The sequence below is a fragment of the Athene noctua genome, chromosome 2, assembly GCF_965140245.1.
Source record: "Athene noctua chromosome 2, bAthNoc1.hap1.1, whole genome shotgun sequence".
NCBI lineage: Eukaryota > Metazoa > Chordata > Aves > Strigiformes > Strigidae > Athene > Athene noctua.
Window position 1 is genome coordinate 72429523 of NC_134038.1, and position 18534 is coordinate 72448056.

The following is an 18534-nucleotide window of genomic DNA, read 5'->3' on the forward strand; positions in this document are numbered from 1 at the left end:
AAATCACCATCAGGCCTGCTCTGAGCTGCAAATGGGGAGGATTGAGAGGGGTTGTGATGTTTGTGTAAAGTTTGAGGATTTTAAAATGTTAGACACTTGCAGTGGTTTGGTGCAGAAGCAGTGTTCCAAGCAAAGAGTAGAGGTGAGTGTGGTAACTGTTGAAGGTTAGTTGTCACAAACAGACCTAGAAGCCTGGAATTTATTTATACCACTGTTCAGTTATAGCAGGGAGGGTCTAAACTCAGTGCAGAGTCACCCAAGAGGCACAATAGTTTGAGCCTGCTTTCTGCTGTTGCCCCTCCAGCCTCCCCAAGGTGGGGAGATGATAGAGCTCCACCATTTGCTCTCCAAGTGTAGCTTCGGCTGAATGGGAGATCCTACAAGAAGAGTGTGGAAGAAGGGGACATGGACAGGATGCAGGAGTAAGCCTGCTCTGAAACGGGTGAACGGTGTTTTATGCAGGGCTACATGGTTATGTTCTACAGGAGAATGAGGATGGTATGGGGAGGTGATTACTTTTTTAAGAAATCTCTTATCACTCAGGTTACACCAAAATGGGAAGTCCTCTCACAGCAGGCCTGTCATGGATGAGAGAAAAGTCCTGAATGTGTTTCTGATCTTAGTACATGAGAAAGTTTAGGACACAGGTCAGGAGGAATGATAATATGTTTGTGCTGTTAGGTAGGAACCTGTTTCACAGCTGAGGGTTTGGGGGGTGGGGGGTGGGGTGGAAACTTGGCCGGTTTAAGAAAGGATCTGGTGTTCTTTCAGATCAAAAGTTGAACATGAGTCAACAACCCCAGACTATTTAAGAAAAAGCAAAAGTCATGTTCCAGTGTATAAACAGTAGATCCCACAGGACACGGAATCAACCCTTCCTCTTTGCAATACGTTTGCAAGGCCTCAACTGGAATGGGGTGCCCTGTTCTGAGCACCACATGTCAGAGGCAGAGGAGGGGGCAGCTGGGCAGAGGAGGATGGTAAAACATAACAGAACTGTAGGAATTCTGTGACCTATGAGGGGCAACAGAAGAATTCAAAGTTCTTCAGTAGGCTTAAATTGAAGTAAATGTGACAGGTCAAAGAAAGAAAGAAAGTGTAGGCGTGGTGAGACACTGAAATCGGTTGCACAGGGAAGTAATGAAGTCTCTGCTAGTGAAGGTGTTGAAGATTCAGTTCAGCTGATCAGTTGGGGTAACATAGGCCTGCTTAGTTTGGTTTTGAGGGGAGAGGTGGATAAGTCAGTCTTTGAAATAGCTTTCTGTTCCCCATTTTTCTGTCATCTCTTAATACTGTTGTATGTGTGAGTTGTATGCTAGAGGCATGGTTTGGTAAGGCAGTAGATGGCTGGAGCACATGAAATGTAAGAATATCAACTGGAAATAGCTTTCAAAGCAAAAGGTGAGGAGTATAAAATTGGGATAGAGGACTAGTAATGTAAGTAAAGTTTTTTAAATGAAAAAGGTATTCAGAAGATAGATGTTATTTGCTCTGTTTCTCAATATGCTGCCCTTTTGGTCAGAAGAAAGTATTTATGTAAGTTTGAGACTAAAGGCAATCCCAAGTGTCTTGTGAACTTTGAGTGGCTGTTTTGAAGGTTCAGCCTCTGGTAACTGAATTCTCAGGAGGGCTTTGCCTGAGAGAAGCACAGAAAAGGAAGAAATTTTTTCTTCCTCTATATAATAGCCTGTAGGGCCCTGCCTCATTTTCCTTGAAGGGCAGCAGTTGATTGTATAGGAAGCAGCTGGAGCTTGTTGAGAAAACTGCGGAGGTAAATAACAGAGGAAAAAGAGGAAACCTGCAGGACAGCCAAATGACTATTGAAAGGTAAAACAAAGGTGTAACACTGTCATATTAGGAGGGCCAAAAGAAAGGAGGAAAGAGAAAGGGTGAAAACTGATACCCGCCCATGTATGCACATAGTCTGAGAGCATTACTTGGTGTCTGGGGAGCAAGTACGAAAACTTGGAGGGCTTAGGATATGGTCAGAAAGTTGGTTCATTGACACTAGTGATTTATTTGCATTGATGGGTTGGGAAGGATGCATGAGCACATTATCTGTTCAGGTAACCCAGATAGAAGCAAGCAATAGAAGGAAAAGTTAATAGCACGAAACTGCATTGAGTGGAAAAGTCTCAAGTCTCTAGATTTAAGACAGTGGAAGAACAGAAAAATAAGTGAAAAATAGATGTGATATATGATAGTCTTGATGCCACCTTGTAGAAATTGGACTAGGATGCCGAGTGTGCCCATAAATTATATAGTAGAGAGTACATGGAAAAGGGATTTGGACTACTCTTTTTTTTTTTTTTTTTTTGGTACTGTCAACTCTTCTAGTAGACTGGCTCTGGGGCTGCAAGCCCTGTTCTTTATGATTGTTCAGTAACTCATCAGTCTAGTAGTGAGGGTATGGTTGCGAAAGTCTTCCTCAGCCCAACCCCGTGTGCATCAGAAGTGCAAGAGTTGACTGACCACTGAGATGAGTTTGCCTCAGTATCTGTTAGTTGCTGTCAGCCCTGGAAGAGTGAAGATGACTGCATCCTTTTAAGTGGGCCAGCAGCTTCAACATGGGATTTCACATGAGTGCACTGCTTGGGTATAGACATCCTCACTAGAGCTTTGTGACCTACTGTCCTTGAGGATTTCAGTGCATAACTGAACATCAGCATTGCTAGGCTAGGTCTTTACTTCTTTGAAGTAATGGTCTCCCTGCATTTTACATGGTGTGAGCTCTCCTCTCTGGACAGTCAAGAAACACGTCTAGAGAATTTGGTGCATGTTTAACTTCATGACAGAAGGATTTTGGTTCATTTGGTTGCTCAGTTCATTCCCATTTTAAGCATGGAAGCTACCTCGTGCCCATAGCAATGTGAGAAGTCAATGTAAGGATTTGGTGTGATCTCATTCATTTTGAAGAGACCAGTCAAAAATCTGCTAGACCAGACTGCCAGCGGGTGAAATGAAAGCAACTCCCAAGCATGTGAGGTTTTTGTGTCCTGAAAAGAAATTGAATCATAGACTGAAAAAGGGGATGTGCTGAGGCTCCAGCCCAAAACTGATCTTATTACTAATAAGGGTTTTAACTGCATGAACAAACCCAGCTATAATCTCAGTCAAAAAAATGCAAAAATGTAACTTCAATCCAAGGCGCTTGAAGGGAGAGTGCAGGAGAGCTGTTACAATTAGTGTGCAATCTCATTAGCCTGTACCATTTTCTCCCGGTAGGCACTTGCTTGATTTGATTATAACAGTGAAGATATAGTGCAGTTTCAAAAGACAGGCCAGTTCTGGACTATCTGAGCTCACCAAAGCTGTCCCCTGTTGATCAGACACCTATTTGTATTGTTTCCTTAAGGCAAATAAGGCATCAGAAGTACCTTTATTGACAGTCATTGCTACATGCCAGGAACCTGCCAAGATTAATATACACAACATTCCCCTCCCTGCCTCCTGCTTTCATAAAGGTATCCAGCATAAAAGTGTTATTCAATTACTACCTAGTCAAAAGCCTCATGTTGTCAGAAGTTATTGCTGAGAAGACAGTGGTTATTAATGATGTAACCGAGTTCATGCTTCAGCATATCTTTGGAAATGATACAGATGTGTTAGCAGATGACTGGTTAATTTTGCTTTGAATCAGTAAGTAATCTGCAGAGAACATATGTAGCAAGTAGCTAGGTATAATTTATTCATCGTTCCTTTAATTATTCTGTTTGTCTTTATTCCATATTGTCAGGTTTTCAGCTGCCATTAGTAATAAAAGCAAACTGAAAACCCATTCAGCTGAAGATATAATTTCTTCAGCATTTTTCAAACGGGCAGGGGATTCATCTTTCCTTGGAATGAATTGATTTACTGCAACTACTGTCTAATGCAATGCTATAGAGTAAGTTAAAACCTTATAAAAATTTTAAGGACTCCTCTGAGGAAAGCACAGTCAAGTCATTTGCAGTATCTGTGTAGAGTTATCTCAGTCTTTTTTGGTTGCTGGCATGGAGAGAAAATAAAATTTCTAGAAATTTATCATCATTTCAAGCAGTAATGGCATCAGTTAAAACTACTGAAGAAAATCAATAGTGTCATTTGACACCTCTGAGTTAGAGATGCTGAATTAAAACTTCAACATGCCTCTATTTCTCCATATATTGTAGACTGACAACAGTTAATCTCCTAACTAAATATATGCAAAAAAGCCCAACAATTAGTTTACCAGCACAGATATGATTCCTTTTTGACCAAGTGCTGGTTTGTATGTTGTTACCTGCAAAAACCTTTCATTATCAATGGGATCTTTCTCCATTTTTCTCAAGTCACAAATTTTTCATACAGCTATTTTGCACCGTAAATTTGAGGGGCCAAACTTTCTCAGGAATGTAATGTTATTCTGGAACTGTTCCTTGGTCTGCTCTTCTGACAACTTTAAAGGAGTTACTGTTTGTTGCCTGACCACTTTCCTATCCCAGGTGAAGTTGCAAATTCCTACAGGACTTGATGGTTTTGAGAATCATATTCTGTAAATCAGTCAGAATTTGAGTCTAGCAGAGACCGTGTCATATGTAAAATAAAAATTAATTCTGATACTAAAGTCATGCCAAACAAGCAGAGGCATCCTTTTTCCTCACCTCACAAGTCTCCTGTTAACAGAAAACTGCAAAGAATTAGGATATTCATTGTTAAAAATTTTATTTAAAAAAAAGCTGTGCATTTTTTTCCCAGGAAGGTTTGCACTCTAGCTCTTCAAAAGTACAATTTGTCCTACTGTTTACTGCTCTAATTTGAACTGAATTTATTTTGTAGCTATCCCTTGAACAACAGTGATCTGCATCAGTTCAACATTGAGGAGAATGGTGGAGCACCATATACCACAAAAATGCCTGCAAGGCATCACCACCACCACCGTCATCATCACCACCACACGAATTATGGCGCCCTTGCTCCCGACAGCAAAGACATTGTTTCTGGAGTTCCAAACCCAAACAGTAAGTCCACTGCAATGGAAGTCATTTCAGTAACTGTGATGCTCTCAGAGTTCTCTCTGGCAAGGAGGCAAAGAAAAGGAAAACAGCATGTTTCGTTTTTTCTCCTTGAAGAATATGCTTCCTGTTATTACTTGCTAACTTTATAGTGTGTGCAAATGAGACAAGATTTGCAATTTCCTGGCTTTGCTACGGGGTGGCGGGATTTGTTGTTAGATTGGTGTTCCCTAGCTGAACAAATACCCAATTAGTCACAGATACTGAGTCTCTACTTGGCACAGGCTATTTTTTCATTGTTACTATTTATTTGCATAGTTTCACAAACCTATCCTCATCTGCCATTGTCTTTTGCTGATCTGCCCAGCTGGCCTTCAGCCCTCATTGTTTGGATCTGACTCCTGCTTTCATGTCTGGGCGCAAACAGCAGAAAGTTTGGAGCACTGGACAAACAGCAACTTGCTCTTAGTTTGGGTAATGGGAACAATTCCTGCTCAGCCTTACCTACCACAACTGGAGTACGCTTGCTTGCTCATTAGAGAAATTCTTAGCTTGTAGAAAGCAAAGAGGAAAGAAGCCTATCTGTTCCTGATGCAACCTTGGGGAGTTTGGGTGTAAGTCTCTGCTGCTGAACATGTACAGGCTTTTTAAGGGTACATAGCTTGGCCAAATGTTTGTAGGTTTACACAGGAACTAGAAGAGAAACATCCCTGCCATTGAGCAGTCCTAATTCTTGCTCTCCAAATTTATAATCTCTGCACTCTGCAGTGTGTGAGATGCTGAAGCTGTGTAAGAATTTCAGAAGATGGGCAAAACAAGGTATGTTCTATTTTTTCCTTGCCTCAAATGAATGATAAATTCCTCCTTTGCCCAATTTTTGCCTTTATAATTGTAAATCACCCTGAGATAGTCAATTCATTATGGAAACTTTCAGCCTGGCCAGTTAATCTGACAACTTTCAAATTCCTGAAACCAGGATATTGTAATGGACAGTGCCGGGTGACCTTGACTGTAGGCTGTCCCACCTCAGCAGTAATGCACAGGCATCTACACACACATGCACTTTAATCAGACTTTTTCCAGAAATTCAGAAATGTGTTCTTCAATTTTCTTTCCCAAGGAGAGGGAGATAACAGTTTTTAGGAGGGAAGCTCAAGAAATAAAATGCAAGGCATTGTAGATGTTTAGGGAAGGGAATACTAAGCAGCAATACCAATTGCTTGCTGGGGCTTTCAGTGAAAGCTGCTCCCTTAGAAGCAACCTCCAGGAGACATGATGTCTTTCACTGATTGTACGCTCCACGCGGGCGTACCTTCCTTCTGCGAAGCGCCTGGGGCTCGCATGGCGCACCGCCAGCATGGCCTCTCCCTGCCTTGTGCTGCCACAGAGGCCTGGGGCAGCCCCCTGGGCACTCCCACGCCGCATCTCGGCCACGGTCTGCAGCGACCTGCGCCATGGGAGAGGGTGGTGCAGACCACCCCGTTGGGTAGCTGCTGGGTGGCTCTCCCTGGCCGTGGAGCTGTTGGGCCTCGGCCGGCCGGTCACATAGCTGCCATGAGCAGCGGCTGAGCGCTGGCGGCGGAGGGATGCCGGCCAAGCGGAGCTGGAAAGCCTCACCCAGGCTGTCAGCCTCGTGCGGCAGGAGGCAGGGACCTTTCTGGGGGGTGTGCCAGCCTGTATTATTTTGTTTCCCAAATTAGAGTTGAAGCATGCCAGGAAATTCAGTCAGAGCCAGCTATGCTGCTGCTGAGTGTCCCAGCCCTGAGGGCACAGCAGGTCCTGCTGCCCCTGTCCGGCTCCTGGGGACTGCCCCCATCTGGCCCAAGGCCCCCCATCAGTCCCCCAGGGCTTCAGCTTCTGCTCCAGTGATGCTGCAGTGGGGCCCATCTCCAGCTCCCCCCAGCCCTGCCGTGGGCCCCGCTAAGCCAGGCCCACCTGTAGAGCAGAAGGTGATTAAAGAAACAGCAAAAAACGCAGTGGAGGGTGTTTATTCCAGCTCTGTCTCCTCTTAGGCTGCACTGCTTTCCTACTCCTCCTTATTGCTGAAATAACCTTAGAAAAAGCTTAGGAAATCCTAAGGGTAAACGTTGGGAGCTCATCTCTTTGTGCCCAGTGAGTGTTACCTGTGAGATGAAACGTAGGGCCCTGGAGGCTGCGTCTACCCAGGCATGGGGAGGATGAGCTTCCTCCCCCAAACCCCGCACAGCTGACAGGGTGCAGCCTCCCTGAGCTGCGATGCTCTGAAGGGGACTTCAACAATAGGATGTGCCTGTAGCACCTGTTCCTGGTGATAGATTTGCCTTTCTCTTCGTTTTGTCTGCTTCAGGCTGGTTCATGCTAACTATTCGGTTAGAGAAAAGGGAATCGGTGCTGGTTTCTGACATGACTCAATGCCAATAGCGCCATATGCCAATTCTCAGTTTCTCTAAGAGTGCAGAAAGGGATGGGACACCTCTGAGGGGAGGCTGTGGGGTGAGCATGCCGGCTGCATCTGGCTGAGCTGTTCAGGCAGCTGTGCATGCCGAGTGCTGGCTTGTCTTAATGCAGGCACACTGTCCCACGGCCCCTCATCACTGAGCCCCTGAGGAGACCCATACCTATGCACCCAGCCAGAGGCACAAAGCTGATTTCCCTTGAAAGGCCAGTCTGCAGTTAGACCTGGCATGTTTATGCCATTAGAGCGGTGCAGGTATGGATAGGACCACTTCCCTCATAACACAACCAAGGTTACTCACTTGTAGTTTGGAGTGACAGGCCTGGGTGCCTTTTCAAGGTTGGTGCTCAGTGGTCTTGTTTTGGTTTAGTTTATTTTTAATGGACTCATGAAAATGCTGCTCAGGCTATTTCAGCTGAGAAAACCGTCTTGTGGAGAGCCTGTGGAAAAGGCTTGTAGTGTATGTGCTGAAATGGTTAGGAGCATGCTGGCTGTCAGTTGATTATCTAGGATGGCATACATGGCAGACTGTCTGGGACAAGAAAAACTCAGGCAGAGAGGAGACGCTATTGGGGGTCTGCATCAGACATGTGGGGACACAGGGGACTGATATCTGTCTCCAGGCTGTGTGGAAAGGCCACTGATGGGAAAGTGTTTCTAGGAAGTAAGTGGTCACTAACCTGGGGACACTCTCATGGAGTGCTTGCAAACAAAATATCTTGAGTGGAAATGCCTGGAGAGCCAAAAGGTCTCATGGGGGGAATATGCTATTCTAAGTGGAAACCTTCCCATGAGGCTGTGCACACCAGCACTTCAGTTTGTCTACCCTGTGGTTTTCCAAGGGACCATGGGTGTTTGTGACTTATTCCAGTTCCTGTGGACTGGACTCATCTCTGAACTCTGAGGTGGTTTTAAGTTCATCTGAAGTGGAACGTGGAGTGACCCACCGATATGTACCCGGCATTGGGTTGAAGAGACAGAGAAAGCATCTGCCTTTGCTCCACTTACACCTATTCTGATAAATGTCAAAATTCTAGCACAGTTTGGAGGACATGGTCAAGGAGAGAGAGAATCGACATTACGCCCAGCCAGGGTTCCCTTTAAATACTGGTGCATGTTTCTCAGCAAACACATGGCCTGGGATTTTGTTACAGAAAACAAACCTGGCCCAGATCTACCTGATTTTTCACATTCCAAGTAATTTGTCTACTTCAATTACTGGAAGAAGTGAAATCCGGTGAAACAAATCTGACATGTGTTTATGAAGGCAGTTCAGCAGAAGAGGTTGTTTTCCTGCATTCAGCCTGATTATTGTATTTGCGATGCTGCCCTTCACCTCAAAGCTAACGTACACTGCAGCAGAGTTTCCCCCATGTATTCGCAGGGACTGCTGTATTCAACAGCAGTTAGCCTTACAGTGCCAGGCTCACCACACAGAGAGGGTGAGCCACTCGCTAAGCCTAATTGGCATGGCAACATCGTGCATGGATTATCAGGTACACATGAGCAGATCTACCAGCAACAGCTGGGACTATCACTGAAAGCAGATGCCAACAAGTACGCAAGGTAGCTTGCAGAATTTTTATGGTGTAAAATGATGAATGAGAAGAGGGGGCCCAGCTTGCCTCTTGAACTCTGGGCTGAGCTTGCAGGTTATCACTTAAAAAAAGACAGCCTTTATTCCTGAACTGCTCACTACAAAAGTCCTTGTATAACCCAGAGCAGAGAATGGTGTAATACAGACTGAGTTGCAAGCTGAAAACAGTGCTTTGAAAAGCCACAGTGCTGCCAAATGCTTTCTTGAAATGAAAGCCTAGTTTTGCCAAGACTTAATGCTGACTCAGGAAATGTATGGCTTTTGTAGGACTTCAGGTTTTTGCCTTTTTAATAATCTGTTTTCAAGGTTGAGTTAAAAGGCTAAACTGTGTATCTTGTTTTCCAGAGCTCTGCCTTTAAACAAAAAACCCCCCAGTTTAAAAGTCAGTTTTAAATCAGCAAACTTAAATAATTTAAATAAGGCAGTTTTGCCCCTCTACGTTCTTTCTTGACAGGAAAGTAGAATGACGGTTTCTTCAAAAAAGCAACCAACAACCAAACAATCATCGTGTCTTATCTTACAGCTGTGGTAATTTCTTCCCGGGTATCATCAGGCAGTTTCCCAGTTTCAAGTCCATGGCAGCAGCTGTGATGTGAGAAATGCAGAACTCTGGCATCACTAACTGTGATGAGAGACCACCAAGGGGAGGTCAATGCTGATATTGTAACCCTTTCTAGGACATTATTACCTCAGGGTCCGATAATGTTTCACAAATGCCAAAACCAGCTTTTTCCTTATATCCCTATAAGCTGGTTTTAGCAGTTTTTCTTCAGTCAGCAAAGCCTTTAATGTATATTTGAACAGCTGTAGAATTAGATCTTGAGTGAGTAATATTTAATATTCTTAGGACAGCTAAAGAACCTGATCCAAACCAAACTGCAGTCAGTGCAAGGCTTTTATTGTTTTCACTGGGCTTTGAATCAGACTCCAGGGATTACCGGATTGTTCCCAGCTTTTATTACCAAAAATCCATGGCAAAAAGAAATATAGGAGGATGCAAAGATTAGGTAAATCATCACATGATGAAGGTCTTTTTTCTCAGAGTATTTGCAAATATACATATATATGCTACACCATCCCCAAGATGTTGTCAGAGACCTTTCAGGACTGTCTCAAAAAATATTTTTTCTTGTCTTTCTGTGTCAGTGGCTTGCTCAAAATCTCTGTTGACAAAACACAGCAAATTCCTAACAACAGTCTTAAAGAGGCTGGCATATAAATAAAGATGTCTGAGAGAAGCCAAAAGCTATACTCTGATCTCTTTACACATCACATGTTCTGAGAGTGGCACCTTGGCTGCATAAATAATCCCTCTGGTGTCAACTGAGTTTTAGAATATAAAGGGGGTGGAGGGGGGGTGGTAAGGAGAGAAGTATCTAGCCCAAAGCTGGCAAAAGCCCTGCTGAAACGAAGGGATGGGAAAGAAGGAGGAGGGGGAGGAATTGTTTGCTAAATAGAAGAAGGCATAATGACCCAACAGGCATAATTATGAAACATTTTAGAGGGGCTTAGAGGGAAGATGGTTTGCTGACCACTGTCTCTGCAAATGCAGTTGAGTGTCTTGCTCTGCAGTTCTTCTGTAGCATCCCTTCAGACTGTGTTTTTTTCTTTCTTTCTCTTGGGAATCTTTTAGAACTGAGCTCAGGACTTCCCCTTCTTTATGATGAAACTTCTCATCTGAAGAAAATAGAAACGGAGAGTGTGAAGGTAGTTGGACCATGGCCAGCCCTGCACGTCAGCATGAACAAGGTATAGCATATACATATATACTTTTACATATATATGCCAGAGAGCCCCTTTGTCACTTCATATTTAAAAGCTGCTGCTTTTTCACCGCCAATTCAAATCAACATTCATCTGCAACTGGCTTACTTTTTAATCACCTCTCACCATCTCCCTATGGGACTGGGGCTTCATTTTTAGATTTAGCATTTCCTTCAACTTTGCCTTTTAAAATATCAGAAGCTGCTGCAACAATGTTATGATGTAGTTTCAGTTCAGTTGTGAAGAGTTAGTCATCTAGGCAGCTCAGAGCTGTAAAAAAATAATAACACTTTAAGTGATAAAAAAAGTCTTGTTTTTCTACATGAGGATCTGTGTTATGCCTTAACCACCACCACCACCACCCCCCCCAGCATCTGATGTTAGTGGGTGTTTTATGAGTGACTTTTTTCAGAGGTGGCAAAACAGCTGTGGCCCACTGTTTCTGCCAGAGATCAGAGGCCAGCGGGTCAGTGGCTCCTTGAAACCATGTGAGGCAAAATCCACTGTGCCCGCGCTGTGGGATACCTTGAACTGAGTTTGGATAGAGCCACAGAGACCTGGACCTCTGGTTTGCAATCACATCAGTCCTGAGCTGGACCCAGTGAAGTCAATGAGAGCATTGCCACTGGCTTCAAATCAGGTGGGTCTGGTTCCCCAGGGACTCTACAAACCTGTTAAAAGAAACGTGGTGTTTCAAGAGTTTTCTATCTGTTCAGGGGAGAACTCAATTAAATTACTTTACTTTGGTTTTACAAACAGCCTTTTGTTATTGATATTATTTCAACAAGCATTAGAGAAATTAAAATCAGAGAGGAGGTGGCAAAGTGTATGAAAAGGACAAGCACAAAGGGGCTATATAGCATAATCTTTCTTTTCTCTGGATGAGAGGATCCAGGAGATGGAACTCAAGGCTGAAAATCAGTGAGTCAGGTGTTTCTAATAAAAAATGAAATCTTGGAATACTTTTTTTCAACATTCTGGTTAAGTGAAGTTAATCCATAATGCATTGGATTTTCTGTCATGAAGATTTGCTTGAAGACAGTGTTCAGGGTGTGTCATGGGGTGGTGGTGTATTTCAGCTAAGGACTGCAGTCCTTACTCCTTATGAATGTGGTCATGAGGCAATGACCTATGTCATGACTTTTGGAGACAGGTGAAGGGGAATATTTTAGACATTTTCCCAAATCTATTTGTTATCATCTGTGAGGAGCTGTTATTTTGTCTGACTGGTTGGTTTCAGTGGGGATAAAAAGTTAAATCATAAAGTAGACAAACTGGGGTGAAACAGAAAAGAAGTAATCTTTTTCCCATGGACATTTCTCTAGTTCTTCTAGAAATTCTCTTAACTGGTAATAAGTACAGTTTTTTACAGACAAAGCTAATTAAGCAAGGACATAGTTTGCCAAAGGAAAATTCTCCATCTCACAGGTTCATCCAGTAAATCTCCAGGTCTTGCGAAAGGAGCACTGTAGTTCAAATGTAATTACTGACACTCTATCTGAACCCCAGCTGAGAACATTCATTTAGGTGCAATATCCAAAACATGCTTTTAAGCACTGTCCTACACTATTGAGCTTATTGACAGCTCAGTTTGACGTATATAGAGGGCTAAAGTGAAGAAGTGAGAGGACTCTCTCCATGTTGACCACAGTGCACAAGAGGATAACCCAGCCTGGCCTGTGTTGCACAAAAGATCCAAATATATGATCTCAGTAGTACCGTTGGGATCTCAGAATTAGTAGATTTATGGTCTTTCTTCTTTCTTTAAAAGAAAGCTTAAAACACTTTGGTCCTGTTCTCCACCATACTGTGCAAGTAGTCCCAATAGAGTTGCTGCGATTTCTGCCTGGCAAAGCCTGACCTCTGATCCTCTCGCTCTTATTCTCTGAAAATCCATGGAGGGAGAACTCAGCTCTTCTATAATTAATGGTTTTCTCTGGCTTGTCCTGACAGCTCTAGAATCTTGTCCACAGTCAGGTGGATTATTTATTTGAGGAGCAATTAGCAGAACTGAGTATCATAGCGAGTCAGTGCTTCACAATAAATGCAGCTGCATAGTAAATGCAGCCTGTGTCTGCTGTGGTGAGACTGCCATCAGTCAAAGTCTAGCTGATGAAAAAGTCTTGCAAAGAGCACCAGGAGCTGCTAAATGCTTCTGTTTCTGGCAGAAGCTCAGCAGAAGGCAAGGCTAGAGACATGTGCTGTCTAATGAAAACCCTCTCCTGGCAGTCATAGAGGGTTTGAGTTGAAGAGCTGGGCAGCAATCCCATGAACAGCAGTTACCGTGTGAATGTGAAGGAGGCCAGTCCCTCAAATTTTATTAAAATTGCCATTTAAGCCATCTGAAAATTGTACATGCTCTTGAAACAGGCCCAGAGTCACCACTGAAAAGCACCTCAGCAATCAAGCCCTCATGTTACAGGCTGTGGGGTTGTGATCAGCAAATCATTCTCAAGTTCTTTTGGCCCCTTGTTTGTGTTTTCTTCTTCAAGCATCATTTTCTGACCTAGATCCTAGTGAAATGTGTACACAGAGCTCATAAAGCTAAAACAAACCAGCCACAGGTCTTTGAGCTGTGAGGAGAGCCTGGAGTCACCTCAGCAGATGGCTTCTCTGGTGAACGAGATAAATATTGGGCTAACCTGGGGCTGAAATGTTGTGGAGCATCACCCAGCACAAAGGCAGCGGGGCAGGTTAGACAGGATTGAAGAGCCCTGAACTGTGACAAACATTTTTCGCTAAGAGTGTGGCCTTTAAAGCTCCTTTGGCTATGATATTTAACTAGCTACTCAGTCCAGCAGCAAACAGATTTTAATGAGTGGTCAGTGTGTCTAGTTTCTGGCAAAAAAATTGAACATTAACAGCTCTCCTGCACTACTCCATTGATTTCTATTCTACTAAGTGCTTTTTATTCCTTAGTTTTGCATCTTCTGAAATATTACACTTAAACAAAACCAGTGAAGCGGTTACAAAGCTGCTTCATTTGATCTGTTACTGAAAATAAAGCCATGATTTCCACACCTATTGTGGAGTCCCAAGTTTCACTTCCTCTTCCTTTTGCTAATTATTATTTTTTCAAGCAAAGCGCTTTGGGGCTGGAATTTGTCAGGCTTAATAATCAACCCATAGGAAAATTAACAAGAAATTGGATAAATTAGATTCAGCAGTTAATTAATTTGATTGTCTGCTACAGCAAACTTCGTCTCATGGGAATGATGAATGGATGTGTCCAATCTCTTTTCCAGAGCTGTTTGGTACAGTGGACATGTCTGTCCACCCTCTGAATGATAAAAGTCAGTTTCAACATGTGTTTCATGCCCTTTGGTGCTAGCAGACTCCTTAATCTCCAGGAGAGACAAGCCTAGGTGTTGTAGCTGTGAATGTATTTCTGATTTTCTTTCTTGCAAACCTTTCATTAGAAAAATGTGTTCTCCCATCTCCCCTTGCTCATGTGTGTATGTGTGTGTATATATATATATATATATAAAATATAAAGGCAAGAATGCATTGTTAGCATTTCTGAAATCTTGGGAGTCTAGCAATTATTAGTCCAGATGTAATTATTACATAAAAAGAAAGAATAATAATACAGTTCAAATTGTTTCTACCCTTTTTCTTGATGTTATGCTCACCCTTCCCCTATACCCCTGGGTCCTAAGGTTGGTGATTTCGTTCTCGTGGGGTCAGAGGGGGTGCTATGATGGTCACAGAATCATAGAATTGTTTAGGTTGGAAAAGACCTTTAAGATCATTGGGTCCAACTGTTAACCTAGCACTGCCAAGTCCCCCACTAAACCATGTCCCTCAGTGCCACATCTACATGTCTTTTAAGTACCTTCAGGGATGGTTGCAACTACTTCCCTGGGCAGGCTGTTCCAGTGTTCCATCCAGTCATGTTCATGACTTCTTCCTCACTCTAGGATCCACTTTGGATCCTTTTGTATGTTTGTAAACGTGCTTCTACACATTGCTCTTTCTTCACTGATCTGCATTTTCACGTTACACCCGAACTTACTATACGTGGTGGCTTTTACATAGATATGCTAGATACTATGTCTTCACTCTCTTCATTGTCCCTAAAACCAGTTTTGTCCAGGTATATAGTTCTTTAACTGGCTATTGGTCAGTTGTTTATAGCCATGGGGTCTCTAGGACTAGCCTGTGCCCCTCATGCTATCACCCCATGTCTGTGCTCCTCTACACCACCTCCTGTGTCTCCACCTCTCAAGGCCTCTGTTATACCAGCTGTGTGTGGTTTTATACTATATCATTGTGCCAGAGTCATAAATATCTCATTCTACAAAGAATAACTGCTTGTGCACTGTTTTCTGTATAAAATTATTGCAGTTACAGCTAAACCTGGTAAAACAAAGCTGCAAGCAGTTCAAGAAGGTTTCAGCCTCTATGGCTTTACAGACTCTGTTCAAAGCTTATGGCCTTTTGCTAGCTGGCAACACCATCTTACAGGGCTACGCAGTTACAATACTGACTGCTTGCAAATGATACCACTTCCAAAAAAGCTGTGAAACTACCTGCTCTGTGAGCAGCTGTGAAGTCTAAAGCTACTGCAGTTGCAAAAGTCATTTGTGGTTTAAAAAAACCCCACAAAACCAACTCACTTTATTGATATATCTGAGACTCTTCTATGCGATACACTGATCAGAGGGTATACCCTGGAAAACATGGCTGCCATGACCCAATAAGCCTAGCATGAAGCTTGGCACTGACAGAGGCAGGATCTAATAATATCGAGCAATAGCATTTTATAAAATAAATTTGATACCAGCAATTGAAGAGGTTTGCTCCAAGGTTATATGCATAACAAGATTTATTGGGAGTTATCTCTTTCATTAGACCAACTGTTAGTTGACCTGAGGAAGGTCTTGCGTATCTGGCAGCTTAATGAGGGGTTGGGTTTTTTGTTTCTTTGTTTTTCAAAATGTATTTTTCTAATAAAAGATGCAGCTTCTGCTTGCAAACTTTGTCTCAAATAACACATAAGCATATAGGTTTTACCATTATGGTGTCTGTTCATAATTGGTGTTAGCTATCACATGGAAAGAATTCAGTTAATCTCCTGGTAGAAAGGGGTGAAAGACTCTGTAGATTTTCATGTACATTTGCAGATGTAGTTGAGTCCCAGGAAACCAAAGGGTTTGACCTTACATAGCTAGTGTGCATTCAGAACCTATATATCTGTGTTGTCTTCATTAAAATTTTACCACCCACTAGTAGTGATGACTAGCTATGAAGAATAGACCTGAATTCCTAAACAAAATATTAATTCAATTCTTCAGACATTTCCAGCTAATACCTGTTTTAAACATACTGTTTGGCTAAGAAGAGACTATTGATAAATTCACAGAGGCAAAAGATCATGAATCTTGCTTTCGGTACACAGTTTGATGTGGAACAAAGCATGAACATTTTAAAGCAGAGGCAATGGAAATGTTAAGTACGGGAGTGATATTGCTGTGTTTCATGCAACTATTTTTATATTCTGTACGTGTACTTAATATTCAGTTAGCTTTGCAAACCAAAGCCAGTGTCATCATTGTCTAACTGTACAAATCTGCCTTCAGTTCTAGTATCAGCAAATGTAATTGAATTTAAAGTAAATGTTTGGGAGGAGAAAAGCAAACCCAAGACTTCAATTATGAAAAGAAAAAAAGGCATCTAGTTTTATGTGTGTATCTATCTTAGCTTGTTCAACTCACTTCTATCAAAGCCATTTAAACGCAATTCTCCATTGTTTTCCTTCTCTGGAAAAATAAAGTTCTGCATCAATGGCGAAAGTGATCTGAACATATTACTAGTTTTTAGCACTAGCAGAACTGGAGATAGAAAATTGGAGTGTTATCAGATATCTTAATGGTTTTTTCCTCATTTCTAAACCTTTTAGGATGAGTTTAGGTTGCAATTTTAAGCAAGAAGATTATTTCTTTCAAATGGAAGTTTGACTCTCATTCACCTGAAAGGGGCATCTCAGATTCTTTGGAATTACATAAGAAATTATAACATTGGAATTTTCATTAACATCGTGCCATGTTTATTTTTTTATCAACTTCCACATATAACGGTCTTAGTTTATAAATTAAAATAAAATTTTAATAACTGCCAACCTGGTACAACATTTGAATACCCAGCTGTTATTTTTATGTTTCACTCGTCACTGCAAATGATAAGGATTCTGGAAATATAATATTTCTTTATTATACAGCAAAATAAAGTAGATTACAGCTTTCATTCTTGCAGCAATAGTATATAGAAATTCCTAATGCAGGCAGGTTTTAGATCTTTGATTTTCTTATAAACTAGTGAAATGAACCCTAGGAGGTAGTGTATGTCTTTGTATAGTCCTGAAATACTTATTTTCTTTCACCTTCTTGAGGACAGTTGCACTTTAGGAGTTAAATTGGTGAACGGGCTTATATGTAAAAATCAATGCCATTAAGGAACAATAGGAATTTACATAGATGCTAATAGTCTGCAGTAAGAAGGTGCTACTTTGTTCTGTAATTTGAGTTCGCTTTCAGTCTTGATCTTCAGTGCCACTGACTAGTGTAATAGTTTCAGCTAACGAGCTATGTGAGAGCAGAATTCAGTAACGATTCAGGATGTGCTACACTGTGGCAGAAAAATCCGTCGTTGGCAAGACAGGCTGGCAAAGAAGGCTTTCACATATGTTCAGAAGCTCGAGGAGGTCTGGCTCAGGTCGAGCACTCCCAAGCCCCATATGGCGTTTGTGTGCAGTCAGCATTTCCACTGGGGCAGGGGGAGGTGGTGGCCTTCGGCTGCTGGCTCAGCATCTGGGGAGCAGGACGAGGCCAAGCAGCAATTGCAGCAATATCTGCTCTTTGTGTGTGATCGGTCACTAAAGGCGCTACAGCTCCTGGTGGAGTGCAAGCAAAGCAAATTTTGCTTGCTTGAAGGTGAAACCCTTGAAGCGTGACCCAAACAAGGGCTAAAGCAGAACTGAATGCCCAGGAATGGCCTCGAAGAAGTCTGCAACATCCAGCAGCAGCAGCAGCTTTCCCTTTTCAGCCAGGTCAGCAAGCATTGGCGTTTGGACCTCTCAAGTTAGGAGAATCTCAATGTGAGACTTGCACATCAGATCCCACGCTGGGGACAGTCTCCATTACATGGAGTCATCTGGTATAATCCTGAACACAGCAAGGAGATTTAGACCTTTTGAGGGTTCCCAACTACAGGGCAGTCCCAAGGGCTTTTATCTTGCTCTTGGTCAATGTGGGGAAATTGGGCAGGGGAGGAAGAACATAATGACTGGAAAATATCCATATCCATCTGAATCACAGAAGAATGGGACTCTGCAATTTTACAAAATAAGCTTGTGTCCTAAGCAAGCATCCGTTGTCTTGATTTAGCTAGTATGCTACAGTTGCTTAATCTTGCTTGACTGACACGATATTTAATTTGTATCCAGTTAAAACAATAGGTGGGATTTTGCATGGCCTTTAGAAATGCCGCTGCTTAGTGTGTTGTTTTTTCTGCTGTTAGAAATCAACTCACTTAAAAGCTGACGATAACAGCAGCCCTTTTAAAGTGTATAGTAGTGCACTGTGGCTACCAAGATTATTGGTGAAAGAAAAGTTGTGCTTTCTTCAGTTAATTTTGTCCTTTTGAATATCTCCAGTTCCCAACCTCATGAGTACCCCAGAAAAGATACCTATGGCCAACAAATATGTCGTGGGTTTTTTCATATGCTTGCCAGAAATACTATTATATTCAAGACTGAATAGATGACT

At 42.4% G+C, this 18534-nt stretch overlaps 1 protein-coding gene across 1 annotated transcript in view; it reads left to right on the forward strand.

The window, feature by feature from the left end:
* EPB41L4B (erythrocyte membrane protein band 4.1 like 4B) overlaps window positions 1-18534 on the forward strand; it is a 181790-nt gene that overhangs the window by 101158 nt on the left and 62098 nt on the right. Inside the window, exons 16-17 of the mRNA XM_074899418.1 lie at window positions 4798-4979; window positions 10638-10753. Coding sequence (XP_074755519.1) covers window positions 4798-4979; window positions 10638-10753 — 298 coding nt within the window. The remainder of the gene's footprint in view (window positions 1-4797; window positions 4980-10637; window positions 10754-18534) is intronic.